This window comes from Centropristis striata, chromosome 17, assembly GCF_030273125.1.
Source record: "Centropristis striata isolate RG_2023a ecotype Rhode Island chromosome 17, C.striata_1.0, whole genome shotgun sequence".
Lineage (NCBI taxonomy): Eukaryota > Metazoa > Chordata > Actinopteri > Perciformes > Serranidae > Centropristis > Centropristis striata.
In genome coordinates, this window is record NC_081533.1 from 24601551 (window position 1) to 24619947 (window position 18397).

At 38.4% G+C, this 18397-nt stretch overlaps 2 protein-coding genes across 2 annotated transcripts; one reads left to right on the top strand and one right to left on the bottom strand.

Annotated features, from left to right (window-relative positions):
* Positions 1–93: 93 nt before the first annotated feature.
* On the bottom strand, positions 94–3851 carry pop7 (POP7 homolog, ribonuclease P/MRP subunit). The gene is made up of 2 exons (XM_059355057.1): positions 3657–3851; positions 94–1254 (listed from the first exon to the last, which is right to left on the bottom strand). The coding sequence occupies exon 2, from the start codon at positions 1219–1221 to the stop codon at positions 766–768; it is 456 nt and encodes a 151-aa protein (XP_059211040.1). The 5' UTR covers positions 1222–1254; positions 3657–3851; the 3' UTR covers positions 94–765.
* Positions 3852–8434: 4583 nt separating this feature from the next.
* On the top strand, positions 8435–18396 carry si:dkey-85k7.12 (interferon-induced very large GTPase 1). Its single transcript, XM_059355473.1, has 6 exons — positions 8435–8826; positions 9004–9090; positions 9206–9287; positions 9382–9645; positions 9734–9994; positions 12573–18396. The coding sequence occupies exons 2-6, from the start codon at positions 9040–9042 to the stop codon at positions 17249–17251; spliced, it is 5337 nt and encodes a 1778-aa protein (XP_059211456.1). The 5' UTR covers positions 8435–8826; positions 9004–9039; the 3' UTR covers positions 17252–18396.
* Position 18397: the final 1 nt, after the last annotated feature.

An 18397-nucleotide genomic window follows, 5' to 3' on the forward strand; every position in this document is an offset into this window, starting at 1 on the left:
ATTATCTTCGTCTTGTTCAGGTCAACAGTTAACAGCTGCTGAGTACAAACTGCTATAACAGAAACTTACTGGTCTTAAATGAGGGGCATTCACTCAATTTGATCCAATTTTATTGCCCATGATGTAGGAATTAATATAAGTGGAGTTAAAGATACATTACAGTCAATTATATTTATTTATTTTTTCTCAAGAAATCAAACAGACTTCCTCAATACTGTCTACCACATATTCATCTTGAACATGAACGCCAGCAACTCAATCTGAAACCAAATTTAAATAGACTACTGACATCTAGTGGACATTTACTACAACAACACCTGCTTGAAACGTAAACAAAGGATTCCTCAGTTTTTCTTAGTATTTGTATCTTTAAAAACACAAGACATAAAAATGTCAACACTTGCAAAGACCCTTAGCTGGGCCTTTAAATCAAAGACACTTGTACATTCAACTTGGCACAGCCATTTCTAAAAATAAATTATACTGAGGTTTCACCTGGCAAACACCACTCAACACATGCAAAGTGAACAACACTATCTTAATACATTTAGTCAGCTAAGGTTGTCCCAATTTGAGTATTCCAACATGGTTTACTGATGAGTCAATACACTGTATGTTGTCTGCTCCACTTTTCAGTCCTTTGCTGTCATAATAGATCTCCACACACACTGTCCCACCAGACAACAATGTTTTACCTGTCTACTGGCTTATGATGGAACCAAAAAGACTCCTGGAGAACCTCTGCCTGACACACTTCTCTACAGGTCACTGAGGGTCAGGGTAGAAAACCTTGATATGAATGGCTGAGTTGTTGCGTGTACGTGTCATGGGCTCCCCAGCCTCATCAGGATCTTCAGGCTCCAGGTCGTCCACCAGCTCCACTGTGGAGGTATTGGCAGCCAGCTGCAGCGCCCCCTGGCTGCTGGCCTGCAGCTGGAGGGCGATGTTAATAGCCCTGTTGATGGCCAGTCCCAGGCCGTGGACACAGATCTCCCTGTGACCCCCACCTTCCAGCAGCTTCTGGCAGCGTGCCAGCTGAGCACGGAAATCAGTCTTCATGTTGACGTAGACGTCGTTCCGTCTCTTTGGGAGTTTCCGGGGGAGGCGCTTCCTAAGGGTGTACTCCACTGGGTCCATCTCTACAGCTGGAGAGGTGGAGTCAGTGTGCACAGGGGCTGTCTGAGGGAGAGAGGACATCCCTGGGTTGTGTGGCTCTGTCATGTTTCTCAGTGGATATATGAGCTCAGGCAGAAGCTGGGGCAGAATGAGGAAGGTGAGAAAAAAAAGTTAGGAGAAGGAGTTGATGAAATGTCATCATAATACTTTTAATTGTCTTAATCTTATTATTATGTTCTAAAGTAATTAATCTAAAAGCAAATAATTCCCTTCAGGATTTCCCAAAGCACTTTTGAAAATAACTTCCAGCCCAAGCTGTCCAAATCAAATACAAGATACTTAAGTTCTAAGTATGAGAATTGTTTTTTGTTGCATTTTTGCAAATAAATAAATAAATAAATAAATAAATAAAAAGTTAACAGATTATAATACAGGAGAGATACTGAATAATTTCCATTAAAAAAAAATCAACAACAGTTCTGGCTGATAAAAGTAATTCTTCTGACATTAATACAGTGAAACTGCAATTCTAAGCCGATCAATTTATCAGCAGAAATGGAGTATGATTTTGAGGATAAATAATTAACTGATAAATGGTGAACATTTCCTAATTACAGCTTCTTCATTGTAAACTGAATTTCTCTGGGTTTTGCACTGAAACTTGGCCAAATCAAGACACTTGGTGACGTCACATTGGGCTTTAAGAAATGGTAAAGAGGATTGTTTTAATTAACGAAACGTTTATAATAATAAAAATCAGCAGATAAAATGATTGAAATAACATTTCGCAAGGCCTATACTAATACCTATACATCAAAACACCATACTTTAACATAACTAGTGGAATTGACTGTGGATTAGTTACTATAGGACATTAGCAGTTTGATGATGATATACCAAGTAAAACTGGAGACAAGGTCAAATATATTCTGTATAAAATTATAGAACTGGATGTAACCCTTTTATATGTTATATTTGCAAGCTGTGTTCACATTTGCAACATTTACATTTTTTTATTGAGCATGATAGTGTTTTGAAAGTAAAAAAAGATTAAAAATTACATTTTATGTTGGACTAAGGGACCAAAAAAAAGACACAAAATGACCAAAAAAGACACAAAATGACTAAATCAGAGGCAGAAAATTACCAAAAAAAGACACAAAATGCCTAAATCAGAGGCAGAAAATTACCAAAAAAAGACACAAAATGCCTAAATCAGAGGCAGAAAATTACCAAAAAAATACACAAAATGCCTAAATCAGAGGCAGAAAATTACCAAAAAAAGACACAAAATGCCTAAATCAGAGGCAGAAAATTACCAAAAAAAGACACAAAATGACTAGCCTGGCTAACACCAGACCAAATCTCATTGGAGATTAGGTCTGGACACCTTCAATGCATTTCTCCGTAGAGGAGGTGTGGTTTACGATCCTCCGGAGCCGTTTATTGGACACTTAGAATGTCTATCAAAGCGTCTGTAGGTAGCTCTTAGCCAATCAGATCAGTTATACCAGATGACGTAGTAGAGCAACAGAGATGGATGTTTGTTGTGTGTGTGTCTGTGAGAGAGTGTTGCTGCTGCTTTGCTTCTCCAGTTCTCGCTTTCTGCAAGATTATTTATTTTCACGCTTTATTCCCCCTCATGTCATTCAGCCACACACATCCACTGATTTTATGGGCAATAAACAAGCTGCTGCGGGTCTCTGGGGGCTCCGCTGTCCCCCGATTCGGAGCGAGATCACCGGCGGTGACCGGCGGTCTCACCGGCTCGGCGCAACGAGCCGCAGAAACCGCCCGTGCGGCGCTAATAGCCCCGCTACCGGTGATCTCGCTACGAGCCGGGGGACAGCGGAGCTGCCGAGAGACCTTTCGCCTTTCAACTTTCGCTCTAAACTATTTAAAACACCATCTACAGCTAAAGAGAGTTTCGCGTCCGCAGCAGCCATGTTGGATCCGGAAAGCTTCCAAGTGCCGAGTAGTACGCGTCATCGTCTCACCGTCCCTCCCCGCTCTGTGATTGGATCCCTAAAACAGGGCTAAGATAATCGCCTCGTTTCCAGACTGCCTGGAGGTTCGAAATCAAATTCGAGCGCGCAAGGCAGTCTGGGTATACCCAGGCTACAAAATGACTAAATCAGAGGCAGAAAATTACCAAAAAAAGACACAAAATGACTAAATCAGAGGCAGAAAATTACCAAAAAAAGACACAAAATGACTAAATCAGAGATAGAAAATTACCAAAAAAAGACACGGAAAACATCAGACGCTGTTTTTTGCCTCGTATCCAGCAGCAGGTTGCGTCTTATGTGCGACACGTGTCGCATGTATTTCAGGAATCATAAAATGTTTGTACGAAGCTAAATCAGCCTTTAAATATCTTATACATGCGCTATGTGGCTGAATATCGGAGTAACGTGCTGAGGTCACAGGCGGGGAAGCTAACGCTACCGAGCAGTGGGTCAGCTAAGCTAGTTAGCCATGTCATTTACCGTGACACGTGACAATACTTAATAATTCATCCATATGATAAGCACACCTACCTTCAGACGACCGGTTCAAGTGAGAAAACGTGCCTTATCGCGTCGCTACCGTCTGGGTCATATTCATTTCCAGAACAGCAGCATTAGCTCTAAACTAACTAGCTGTTTATTTTCTTCTGTGTGACCCGGAAGTAGTATCTCCCTCCCTCTCCCTCATTCTACAGAAACAGCTGTCACACTAGAAAAAAGGGGGGAAAAGCTGGGTTTATTTGTATGTATACTACTAGATATTTACTATGGTTACTACAACTCCTACAAGCCACTACTAATAAGAACAATATATTATGGTGACCATAAAAAGCAACATACATTTGCAAAGCTTTAAAACACTGCCTGTTAATGGCATGACTAGGCCTATGGTCTTTTTATACACCTGTGATTTTAATTTTTAAAAAGGTGACTGACCCAGAACCCAATTAAAAATTAGGCAGATTTATTTTTTACTCCTTATTGCTCTTGAACTATGGTATTCCTAATTTTTATTAATTAATTAATTTTTATTTTGAATGAGTTCCTTGAAAAGTCATAATCATTTCAAAACAGCCAATCCTCTGTTGGCACTTTTAAATGTATGAAATAAATCCAGTCGGTATTTTCTGTTCATTCACAGCACATTCTTTCTTTGTTATGTTGCTCACTTAGATGACATTACTTTATTAAAATGTGTGCTTGTGTAGCCTATGTGAAACAACTGGCAAATAGTTGCTGTTATTAATAGAATAGCAATGGGAAAATGTAACCGTGAATTTATAAAGAATAGGCCTATGGAACTTTTTATACGCCTTTAATTTTAATTTTTTAAAAGGTGACTGAAATGCAGATCTCGTTCTGCATTACATAATAATTACTTAAAGGCAAATTGTGTACCTACAAAGCCCTCAATAACCCTACAGACCTCCTCTAGCGTCCCTCCCCACTCGCCACCTCAGATCATCAGACCCCCATCACCAGGACCAAGCACTCCACTGTGGGGGACAGAGGACGCTGCTGCCCCAATCCTCTGGAACTCCCTCCCTCCGAACATCTGCAACTCACTCCATTCATTTAAAAATCAACTAAAACCTAACCTGAACTGTCAAAAACTCTAAATTCTGTATTTTTGTGGATTTTATGTACATTGACTTTTTACTCCTTATTGGTCTTGAACCAGGGAACTCTGAATCTACAGTATGAACATGTGTTTCTACCTCAAAGTGTCAGTATGTGTGTGGGTTTTTTTTGTTTTTGTTTATTCAAAATGTCAGCTTTCTCCCAAGGGCCCGAAGGTGGCTGAGAAAGAGAAATCCCTGCCTCACTTAAAAACATGATTAATTTTGGTAATCCTAACGCACCTAAAACAGGAAAAGTGATTGTCTGATTTCATGTCAGACAGTGAGAAAAAAAGCATATGTGTCTTTTTACATAGTGTATGTAAACTTCTGCTTTCAACTGTATGTGACAGAAAGTTTCTGTTAATAAATTAACGTATATTTTTTGTACTATTACTCAGAATTTAAAGTCGTTGTGGCTTCTGTATGGTTCTTCATATTTACATTTCAAAGGAATTCATGAAAAGATCATGCAGTCTATATGTGATATTTTCAACGTATATACGTGACAGAGAGTTTTTACTTTTTTCATTAAGAATGTCTAAATGTTTATCTGATTCTGGATATTTACATTTTTAAAGGAAAAACTGATAATTCAATCTAAATGTGTTATTGCCAACATGGATACTTCTCCAATGACAATGTTGACGAGCTGATATATAGAAATAATAAAGTTTACAATGTTCATCATCATAGTTCAGTATGTTAGGATGCTAAAATCGCCTTATTGGCACCAAACACAAGGTACAGCTAAGGCTGAGGGGAATCAGTTTTTGCAGCTATGTCATCATAAATCAACATATGTAAGAATAATGTTACTGTCAACTTTGACCAAAGGTTTTTGATTTGCAGGTGTGCAATCATAGGAATTAAAGTAAGAAGTAGGGGCATTTTTTAAATTTATTGAATTACATACAAACAGACATTGCAATCAGTGGTATTGCCCCCTGCTGGCCATTTGATAGAATGCCAGTTTGAGGCACTATAAATGGCTTCACTCATCATCCATCCACCCACACACCTCACCATGTTTGGATTCATGTCACCTGAAAGAGATGACTCCTGCTCGAGTGTTGATTTGCTTGTTTATCTTAATGTAAAGTTCGGAAGCTAAACTATAGATTAATGGTTAAAACATTCAACAAAGCGTGTGTGTGAAATGGTATGTGTGGGACCCTACTCGATGTTAGCTCACTAGCTAGCTACTAAAAAGTACCAGGTAAGGGTCCCCTCAAGTGTGTTTTGGCATTTTCATGATATTTCATATTTTACTGAGTCACTTCCTTACTATGTTGACTAGCCCCAGTTTGACAAATATTTATTTGCCAAATAACTTAATTTTGTGCTCATCGTTCAAATTTGAATTTGTCCTATCGTTAATGCTTACTCATATTCAGTCTGTGAATTAGCTAGGTGCTCCCCTAACGTATTGCATTAGCTAAAAGAGGGTCTTCATTTTTTTTTTTAGTTTCCTCCACCTGGCTTTAGTATGTTATATCTACATATATATATTTGTAACAGTATCGATGACAGAAAGTTTTGATGAAGCTAATATGTTGTCTTTTTTTTAAACTTGGAAACAACAACAACAAACAAACAAAAAAAACTGTAACTTTTTTAAACACCACTCAATCATTATGTGGTATTGTCACCATGTATACATGACAGACAGTTTGTTTAAGTCAAGGTTCATTTGATACATTCAGTTCAGTATGTTAGGATGCTAAAATCTCCTTATTGGCACCAAACACAAGGTATGCAGCTATGTCTTCATAAATCAATGTATGTAATCTAGAACAAAGACCAATGTAACTGTCAACTTTAAACAAAGGTTTTTGATTTCATGTCTGCAATCATAGGAATTAAAGTCAGAAGTAGGGGCATTTTTCTATTGAATTACAGCAAACAGATTTTGCAATCAGTGGTGTTGCCCTCTGTTGGCCATTTGATGGAATGCCGGTTTGAGGCACGATGAATAACTTCACTCATCATCCTCCCATCCACACACATCACAATGTTTGGATTCATGTCACTTGAAAGAGGTGATTCCTGCTCAAAAAACGGTGAAAGTCACATTATGTGGGTGAGTGTTGATTTGCTTGGTATGGCAATCTTAACTTCTTCATTGCAGTGAAATGTTTATCTTAATGTGACGTTTGGAAACTAAACTGTAGATTAGTGGTTAAAACATTCAACAAAGTGTGTGTGAAACCTTATATGTGGGACCCTACTCAATGTTAGCTAACTAGCTAGCTAATATATTGGGGAAAAAACTTGTTTTGACATTTTCATATTTCATATTTTACTTCCTTACTATGTTGATTAGCCACGCTGTTTGCCAAATACAATTAGCCAAATAACTTAATTGTGTGCTAAAAGTTGCACAAAAAATAAAAGATTGTTGATAAAACGGAAAGATGATGTATGAATAGTAGTTCTACAAGTCATATGTCATCATTTAAAAATTTCAAACGTCTTATCGTTAATGCTAACTCATATACAGTCGGTGAATTAGCTAGGTGTTAGCTCCACCAACTTATTGCATTGGCTACAATTTAGTTTCCTCCACCTGACTTTCGTATGTTATATCTACAGTGGCATTTGTGTGTACAGTAAACAGGGGCAATTAACTTACTAGCTAACATGAAATCCAAAAACAGACAGACTGTCTTTCACTTGTTCTCCTCACTGTTTATTTCTGCGGACCACATCGCACAGCGTGTCCTAGATGTCCTAGGTCTGCTATTTGCACTGTCTACCGGCCTGATGCTGGTAGTTTGGAAAACAGCATTATGTCACTGAATTTGACAAATTTTTGGTGTAAAAGGTCACGAATGGCACAAGAAACACAGCACACAGACTATCTCTCTCACTTCACTGTCTCATCTTGGTTAACCTTCACTTCACTTTTAACAAGTCAGAAAGCAATACACAGGAGCTAGACTCGGTCTTGAGAATCTGCAGGCTTTATTAACTTATAAATGTGCCCTACACTGCACATTTATTGCTTAAATGACCACTTATACTCCGTTCTCTGCTCTGCTCCTGTTGCTTTTACTGAATCCAGACTCCCGCTCTCTCTCTCTCTCTCTCTCTCTCTCTCTCTCTCTCTCTCTCTCTCTCTCTCTCTCTCGCTTGTTTGTCTCACTCCACAGACGCGCGCACACATAAGCGTGCCCTGCCTCTTAAAGGAGACGCGCCACTCTTATAAGACAAAGTTAAAATGTTGATCTCATTCTCCTCATCCTCGCCATCATCTGCTCATAACTTCGCCGGCTTCCACAATAAACACTGACTTCAGCAGCCTCCATCTCTACCTCCGTACACAGCGTGCTGCGTGTGACGTCTATAACATCTTTGCTATTGTTCTTCTGCGCATGCATTACACTGGAGTCTGAGATAGGCCACATTTAAAAAATAATGTGAACAGCCAAACAAAAATTCGGACTGAGCAAAAAAATCCTACTATTGATTTTTTTTCTTAACATGTAATGTTAATCTATGTTAATTTATGTTTCCAAAAGTTTAAATTCAACTCACCCCAGGCTGCCATTTCATACCAGTAAGATTCCAAATGATCAGCAAGAGTGGGACATACAGAGAAAAAATAAAGTTAACTTATCACCTGATGTCATTCCAGATTTGCCATTTAGTTTTTATACATGACAAAAAAGAACACAATTAATTTCTACAGTTCAGGGATGTCATAACTGCAGCAAGTTAAATGTGTCAGGCATTGACAAGCTTCTGAAACTTCCACTTGTTCTGAATGAAGTTCAGTATTGTTGACATACTGGATATTGATGGGGATGGGTCAGTAAAATCCTGGAATATCGTTTGTTCCCTTAGGCAAAGGGAGGTTACTAGACGGTAAGTTTCACTTTCCTGGAAATGACTCTGTCTCTGAGAAACAGAAACTTTACAGGAAGAATAAAAGGAGAAGCCTGCAATAAACAAATTCATTGTCAGGGAAGCAGAGCGCGTTATTCTCAGGACTAATACACAACCCACAACGGAATATTGCATTCACAGCACTGGATTAAAGAACTTTATTTTACCATGGATAAACATCTGCTACAAAGGTAGGCTATAATTAATTTGTCTGTCATTGTTTTTTCCTCTTTAAAGACCTCAAATAGTGTTCAAATGCTGACTACATTTTTGGTCTATATTGTCGTCTAGCAGATTGCAGAGTACACTTAAAATATGGAAAGTTGTTGTAGAAGAATGTTTTACAGTGATATTTTTATTGCTTTCAGTGAGAGGCTGTTTGAATAATCTGGACCAAGTGTGGGATGGCTGAGAGAGAACCCACAATGGAGGACTCTGATTCAACTGATGAGGAGGTAAACTGTTTAAGGACAAAATATTTACAAACCAAATCTATGTTGTCCTTGAAGCTATTCTAAATTGGATTATGAATGGATTTATAATTTAAATAAATGTTTTCCTAATTCCAAGGAGTTCTATGATGTTCCTGATTCCTTGGATGAGCCAAACAGGAAAGAAGAGGAAAACCCTCCACCAACACCACAGTCTGAATGTATGTGTGACTGTGTATAACTGATCCCATTTAATTACTAAATACATGCTGTTATTTCGAGATACTGAGGTATACTTCTCTTCTCTTATGGCAGATGTTCCTCCTCCAGGAGAAATTACAATTCTCAGTATTGGCCAGGAGAGTGTTTCTCTTGGTTTTTCACTCTCTCATAACTCTGTTGGGTATACACTGCAATTAGATTACTCGTGTGCCACACACAGTGGCAGTTTAATCACAAAGGACTCAAACACTGTGAAGGTTGAGGGACTGAATCCTGGCACTGAGTATACTTTCAGCATCATAAGGACTGCGGATAATGGAAATCAAAGCAAAGCAACTTCACTATCTGTGACCACAGGTAAGCCTGAAAAACACTTTAAATTACAGCCAAGCATTGACAGAACTTGAATTTCCAGAAAAGTGAAACCATTCTATTGTTCCCACAGAGCCCAGCCCTCCTGTGCAGATTTCAGTCGATGAGATCAGCAGTGAGTCACTGTCTCTGAGTTGGGACACCCCTGCTGGTGAAGTGAAGAGTTACATTGTGACTTGTTGCAGCGAGGGAGACATTGTGCAAGAGTTGGCAACAGACACAAACAAGCTGACTCTCAGCAACCTGATGCCAGGGGAGTGTTACTCTCTTCAGGTTTCTGCACAACTTCAAAATGGAAGAATAAGCAAGCCAGCTGTAACATCTGCCCACACAAGTAAGTAAAATAAAATCATAATTGCAACAAGAAAATAATACATTTTCTACAAAGTGACAGTCAGGGCAATATACACATTTATATTAGAGACTTATGTAATTACTTAATGACATGAACCAACCAAGTTTAACCTTTATGTGTTACTTAAAAAACTGACTTATTTTTTGCTAAGGAAAAAAAGTATTACCTTACTATTATTATTAGATCCTAAGATGGGTCAATGATTGGCAGCAACATTGATTTTGATGCATTATTATTTTTTCTACAGTGTCAGATAAAGAAAAAACTGACTTATTTGTCCCTAAGGACAAAAAATGTCACCATCCCCCAAAACTGCTGTAAAATATTATATATTACATTTTTTTCCACTTTAAATGAGTCAATCTTTTAAAACTACCTCGACCTGAAATATACATATCACATTTTAATAATATTTTTTGGGAGTTTTTAACCCTTTAAAGGCCAGTTTATTTACATAACTCTGCTTTTTTTCCCTGAAAAAAAATAAAAAAAATAATACATTTCCATAAAAAAAATCTCAGGAGTATTTACTAATTATTATCAATAGGTCCAGAGCTGGGTCAATGTTTGGCAGCAATATTGATTTTGATGCATTATTTTTTTTCTACGGTGTCAGATTTTAAAAAACTGAAAATTAATTTATATATTAAAGATCATTTTTTTCCACTTTAAATGAGTCAATCTTTTACAACTACTTCAGCCTGTATGTATACATATTAAATATTTTTTGTGTAATGGCGATTTTAACCCTTTAAAGGCCAGTATGTTTACATAACTAATATACTATTTTTTCATAAATGTTTTGTAAAAAAAACAAAAAACAAAGAAAAAAATACTTTCAAAAAGATACATTTCATGGAGTATTTGATTATTATTATAAGGCCCTGAGATGGATCAATGATCAGCACCAACAATATCCTTATAAGCCTATAATGATATACACAGCTGTGAAAAGGTATTTGGCCCCTACCTGATTTTTTTTATGCATATTTGTCACACTTAAGTGTTTCAAATCATTAAACAAATTTTAATATTAGACAAAGATAATCCAAGTAAATACAAAATGCAGTTTTTAAATGATGATTTAATTTATTGCGGGAAGAAAGCTATCCAAACCTACCTGGCCATATGTGAAAAAGTAATTGCCCCCAAAACCTAATAACTGGTTGTACCACCTTTGGTGCCATCAACTGTAATCAAGAATTAATAAATTATGAATTAACTGTGATTAATCACATTCATTGGAAGACTGATTTCAATTTCACTAACACACCTAGGCCTGATTATTGCCAGACCTGTTGAATCAAGAAATCACTTAAATAGAACCTGTCTGACAAAGTGAAGTAGGCTATAACATCTCAAAGAGCAACACATCATGCCGCGATGTAAAGAAATTCAAGAACAGACAAGAAACAAAGTCACTGGTATCTGTAAGTCTGGAAAGGGTTACACAGCCATTTCTATGGTTTGGGACCATGACCAAACCATGGTTTGGATAGCTTTTGAGTGTTAGTTACTACTGATGACTAACATCATCCCACATGAAGAAAATGGAGGTCATTGAATCCGCAAGAGTCTCAGCTTTCCACGGATACCCAGTTTATGTCATTCAAAGCCTGTTTAGGGACCTCAGTATGCAAAAATATTCAAATACAGTAGGCGGAAATGGAACATTTGTGCTACATGATAAAAACAATGTGTTTTTTTGCCTTAAAATGCACATTATCACCAAAAAGTCAGTCACAAAGGCATGTATGCCAAGAGGAGACTTGTGGCAACACAGAGAGCCTATTTTCATTCACATAGCATGACATCAGAGGTCACATGACCGCTTTGAAAATCGCCAAAATTGATTAACTTTGCAGCGTATTTTCAACAACTTCCGTACATGGTATCCTAGATTCCTTAGATTTTTTCATTAGCTCTTTAGTTTCATATGATATCATTATATTTAGTATACTCTTAAAATTGAGCCCGTCATGGCCTCGGGGAAAAAAATGCAACGTATCATTCCACCAGCCTGCCCGCAGGACTTCTGAATAGTAACAGGTTAAAAAATGGCATTTTCAGTGGTTTTTAATGGGACAAATGAGTCTGGTTTTGTGTAGCTTAGCCATTTTAGGCTTATTTAAGGAACTGAGATGACAATTCTAAACATTTTTAAAAATGAATATCCTGTGGCAAATTTGAGCTATATTCATTCAGCACAGCCAAAATGGCAGGGAAAAAAAGCTGACTGCACAAAAATTCCCCCAGGAACACAGGGTTAAGAGTATGGCTGCAGTGGTACTGTATTATAAGGGTAGGTTAACCCTTACCTTAGGTCAGCAGCCTACTCAAAGCCAGTTTAAAAACTCTGTGATGTTACACTAACACAAATACATAAAGCTAAAGCTAAAGTTGCACAAGAAAAAAACAGCAAACAACACTTAACCTGTCAGTGAAAGTTAAAACTGTACCAGCCTTACAAAGGGAAAATGGCACATTAGGTTGTGTTACTTAAGGATATTCAAATAATCAATGATTATTTGAATAGTTGTTGTTTTCATGTCAACAGAGACACACCTAGAGATGTTATTGGAGGATCTGGGGTTGGAGCAACACTACAAGGAAAAGCTACCACTGAGCACAGTCCTTCAGATTGACCAGAAGACCATTACTGATGAACCTGCCAAGTGTAATTCTGATCTTCCATGGTATTTTCTGAAGAAACTCATGATGGTTAATGTGACAGCTAGGGATGTGAAATGCACATCAGTATGTGGGTCAAACTGTGGTGATACAGCAGGAAATACAGAGTTAGATATTGATAATCTGTTTGATAGTCAAAACTCAGATGACATGCTAAACCCCCTTGACATAATCACTGCTCTCTTTCTGTGCTCTGATGGTTTTGTGCAGCAGGAAATGGCACTCAAAATGTCTATGTGTCAGTTTTCTGTGCCACTGTTGCTTCCAAATTGTGACACAAAGCAGTGCACACTCATGCTTTGGGCCATGAGAGACATTGTTAAAAAGTACAGACCTCAGTCACTTTCAGAATCCAAGGGCTTCATTGAACAAAGAATTGTTCTTTCTGAACTTCCAATGATATCTTTTGTGAGACTGGGCAGGTGCTCTTTGTCCAAGTCAGAGATCCTCAACAAGCTTCTGAGCAATTCTCAGCAGTACCATGACACGTTTGTTCACCATAATATGAAGTGTGGTGATAGTCCAAGGAGAATATCCAATGGACTGGCTGAAATCACTTGGTACCTTCCTTGTGGTAACAAAAACATGGATGTCTTCAGTGAGCCAGTAGCTATAGCTAACCTTCGTGGGGACATTGCCTCATTTGAGACACAATTTTCTTTTTTGTGTCAGACATCAGCAGCAGTTTTTGTGTTCTTTGACAATTTGGACTCTGAATGCAAGGTGCTTACCAACCAACACCACAAGGCACAGATGTTCTTGGTGGGTAACCAACAAAGCAATCCCTCCAGTAAAGATGTTCTAAAAAAGGTAGCAACCAAGTTGACCTTAAATAACAGCAACATTCTTTTGAAGCCTAAGCACATGAATGATGCAGACTTCATCCTGAATTTGAGGAAAACAGTCAGCAATGTAGTTGAGAACTCAAAGATGAAGATGAGAATTGAGCAGATGGCTGACATTGCTCATGAACTGGGAATCTGGGTTGATGAAGACTCTTCAGAGTGCCAGGATGCCAAGAAAAATGCAGATGCCATCACTGCAGAGATTCACGACATCCTTAACTACAAAGAAGATCAGCTACCCTTGCAAGGCCAAATATGGAAGGAACTGACTTGTTTGGAGAAGGAAGAATTTCGGCTTCGAAATGCTGGGTCTCAGGACATAGAAAAGTACAAAAGTGATCTGCAGGTACAGAAAACAGAACTTCGGAAAAAGCAGAACTCTTGTGACATGTCAAATGCAATGACATGTTTCATCAATGCAATATCAAGTCCAGGGTTAGAGAGGTGCTATTTCCTGAAGTGGATGCGAATGAATCTTGATAACGTCTCTCGTGAAAAACTGTCTGGCCTCAGGGAGCAGTACAAAGAAAAATGCAAAAATTCAGAGAACAAAGAGGAGATCAAAGACATTGACAGACAACTTTCCAACAGCTCACTGGGGACTGAACACTTCTTCCGTGAAATGGGTCAGATCTATGAAGCTTCACTTTCTCTTCCAGAAACAGATCCATCACGTCAACAATTACAACAGCTGCCCAAACTATGTGCAGAATTGTTGCTTGATGGATTTCCAGTTGAGCTTGTGGATGGAGATGCATCCAACATACCTCTCAGATGGGTGAGTGATGTTCTCTCTCAGCTCAATGACTTGGTGTCTCCTAAGAGTAAGATACTAGTGGTCACAGTTCTTGGAGTTCAGAGCACAGGAAAGTCTACTCTCCTCAACACCATGTTTGGAGTGCAGTTTGCAGTCAGCAGTGGCCGATGCACTCGAGGTGCCTTTATGTTGCTCATCAGAATCGATGAAGATGTCAGAAAAGAACTCAACTGTGACTTCATGGTGATCATTGACACTGAGGGCTTAAAGTCACCAGAGCTTGCACAGCTGGACAATAGCCATGAGCACGACAATGAGCTTGCAACACTTGTTGTTGGGCTGAGTGATATCACCATCATCAATATTGCAATGGAGAACTCCACAGAAATGAAGGACATCCTACAGATAGTTGTGCATGCCTTCCTCAGGATGACAGAGGTGGGCAAGAAACCCAAATGTCAGTTTGTTCACCAGAACGTGTCAGATGTTTCGGCTCATGAGAAGAACTTACGAGACAGGAAATTACTCTTGCAACAGTTGAATGAGATGACCCAGGCAGCAGCCAAAATGGAAAAGAAAGAGGAGAACAAGAGCTTCACTGATGTGATGGAGTACAGTCCAGACACTGGGAACTGGTACATCCCTGGACTCTGGAATGGAAACCCACCAATGGCACCAGTCAATGCAGGGTACAGCGAAGCTGTGTATGAGCTCAAGAAAAATATCATCCAAATTTTGGGAAGTTGTGCATCATCTGCCAATAATATCTCAGAGTTTACAGAATGGATGAAAAGCCTGTGGACTGCTGTAAAGCACGAAAACTTCATCTTCAGCTTCAGGAACAGCCTGGTGGCTGATGCATACATGAGGCTCTGCACAGAATTCAACAAATGGGAATGGGAATTTAGAAAGTACATGTACACTTGGGTTACACACGCAGAAACAAGAATTTCGAACTATGGCACATTTGCTGTAAAATCCGAAATGTCTGACATGAGAGAACTTCTGACACATTTGAAAAGTGAAGCTATCACTGAGCTGTCTAAATGGGAGACAAAGATGCTTGACAATCTGACACAGTACTTCAAGCAAACGGAGGGTCACGTCTATCTAGTGGAAGCATACAGGGAGGACTTTGTAAACAATGCCAAGAGCCTTCGACGAGAAATGCAGAACTCAGTGTTCAATCAACTTACAGCAGCAGCCGACATCAGACAGGGAATGACAGAACTTGATAGAATCAAGGAGAACCACACAAAAGAATTGGAAGGGAGAGTGCGTGCATTGATTGACAAATGTCGGGAAAAAAAATGTGAGATGACTGGTCAAGAGCTAGACAAAGAATTTGATCGGATGTGGAAGGAAATGTTGAGGGAACTCCACTTTAAGAAGCAAGAGCCCAAAAATATCATTGCGAAGGTGGACCACTACCTGAGAGACAATCTGGCACGTAAGGGGAGTCATGTTTGTGGACTATTAAGTGAGAAAAGCCTGAAAGATTGTGGAGTGAAGCCTTTCACATATACAGTGGAAGGATTTTACAAGCAGTTGAAACACAAGGTCAGCAGGTTCTTCAACATTGAAGATCATGTCATGGCTGTACAAAAGATTGCTGACAGCATCATAATGACTTGCACACAGTTAGTGACTGAAAAAATCGAGAGAAAGAACAATTACCATGACACTTACATCCAGGAGATCCTACACGCGATTGATGAAAAGCTGCAAATCCATCAGGAGGTCGACACAAAGATAGAGTTTGAAGTTTTTCTGAAACAGCACATCTGTGGATTTGCAGCCAGAGAGTTTCAGAAAATGCATGAAGATTTCATACAAGTGAATGATCCATACAGATGTCTGGATCAAAACAAAGAAAAGTTTCGTGCTGATTTCAAAGATGTGTTCAATAAACGAGACCAGTGCCAGAAGAAGGCAGAAGAGTTCACAGAGCGCTGCTTGAGGCCTGCAGTCGAAGTCTTTGTCAATCGTTCTTTGGGTCCTGATATCATTGGTGAAATGCTGACAAGTGACCAGTTCAGCACAAGAATGTATCTCCAGTATTCAATCCTGCTGGATTTGCTTTCAAGGGATGACTTTGAAAACTATCAGAGCTATATTCTCTCTCATGAGGAGTTCGTAAAGAAGTGGATCCATGACCAAATAGTGGAACGTTTCTCAAAGGGGTCTACAACGTTAAAGTTTGAGGATCAACATATTGAGTCAACCATCAACAGCATAAATGGTGCTATTAACAAAGCTAAAGGAAAGAGTGGCAACTTCAAGACATTTGTAAAGGGTATCTGTCAGGAACTAGGAGATAAACTGGTCCTTTCCCAGGGTGCTCTTGGTGCTTTCATGATCCTGAACGATTCCGACCTGGAACAGTTTGCTCACTGGCTCACTGAGTGTGTGAAGGACATGCCACAAGGTCTGAGACAGAAGTTTAAAGTAACAAACATCCAAACGAAACTAAACAGTCTTCATGTGAAGCCTCAGAGCGTGCTTTTCAGTAGACTGATTGGGTGTGGTAAACAGTGTCCATTCTGCAAAGCGCCTTGTGATGCAGGAGAAAAAGTTCACACTGAGCACTGGACGTCATTACACCGACCAGAAGGTCTGGGTAGATACAGGTGGGATCGGACAAAAAAACTTATGACTGACATATGCTCCTCCCTTGTGACCAGTGACGCCCACTTTTGCTGCATTGCAACAAACTTTGATTGGCACCCCTACAAACAATACAGAGAAATATTCCCAGAATGGAAAATTGCTCCAGACGTAAGCCTTCAGGCATCAGACTACTGGAAATATGTGATGGCAAAATTCAATACTAAGTTTGCTGAAGCATACGATGCAAAGCCTGCTCATATTCCTGCAAGTTGGAAGGCTATTACACCTAAACAAGCAGAAGCAAGCCTCAAAGAGTCCTTTCACATCCAGTAAGAGACTACAGACTGTGGTTAGAAGTGCTCATCCTCCTGATATACTCTCTTTAGCCTCCATGGTCATTTTGATCTTCCTTGTTTTGTATGATATATAAGAGAAGCACAAACATGCTGTATATACAATGACAAAAGTGGAGAAACTATGAGTCGAGCTTGAAAAGGAGGACACAAGAGAAGATCACTCTTTTTGATAGCTTGACTCAATATACATTAACTATAACATGCGATGGTAATCGAAAGTTGAAACAACACTTACATTCCATTGAAACTGTCCTATTATGACAATACAACATAAAGACTAAGTATCATGCGATTGTTGACTGGTCTATTTGATTATTTTTCTGTGATGAACCTGATGCAAAACATTTATATTTTCTCTCCATTTGGGTATAATATGGGATTTTCTTGATTTTTAATATCTGTTTTTCTTTCAGTTCTGTTCCAAATATTTCAATTTAGTTGAATTTACTTAAAATTTAGAATGTTTGTTTTTTTGTTTCATATAAAAATGCCACGTTATTCATATATACATGAGAGAAAATGTGATAAGCTTGATGCAAAATATCGACTTTGATTCAGCACCATTCAGACTTGATGTGGTATTGTCAAAACAGTACAAAACTTTTTTTCCTTTTTGTTTATTGAAAATTAGGAATGTATTTTTTTGTTGTTTCTGTGACTTTCAGATGCAAAATGTTAACATTTTCAGTGTATTAAGAAATGATTCAGTCTAAATGTTAACATATATGTTATACATGACAAAATAAACGTTTCTTATCTAATGAGGATCATTTGCCATTTCTTGACTCAAAATCTGTAATTTCAGTTTTTCTTTCAATTCCAATTCCAAATATTTACATTTTTAACTTCATGTTATTACCTGACAAGGTTTGCTCTGTTTAAATGATATATGTGGCCTTTATAGTTTCAAATCTCTCTCTATTTTTAAGTATCTGATGCAAAACATTTCCTTTTTATAATACTCAGAATTAAGAATATCTTGATTTTTGTTTGTTTAATGCATCTATTTCCAAATATTACATATATATTTTAAAGGAATTAAAAATATCTTTCATTCAATGTGTAGTACTGTCAACATGTATACATTCATACTTGTGTGAACTCATTCAATAAAGAGACAAAA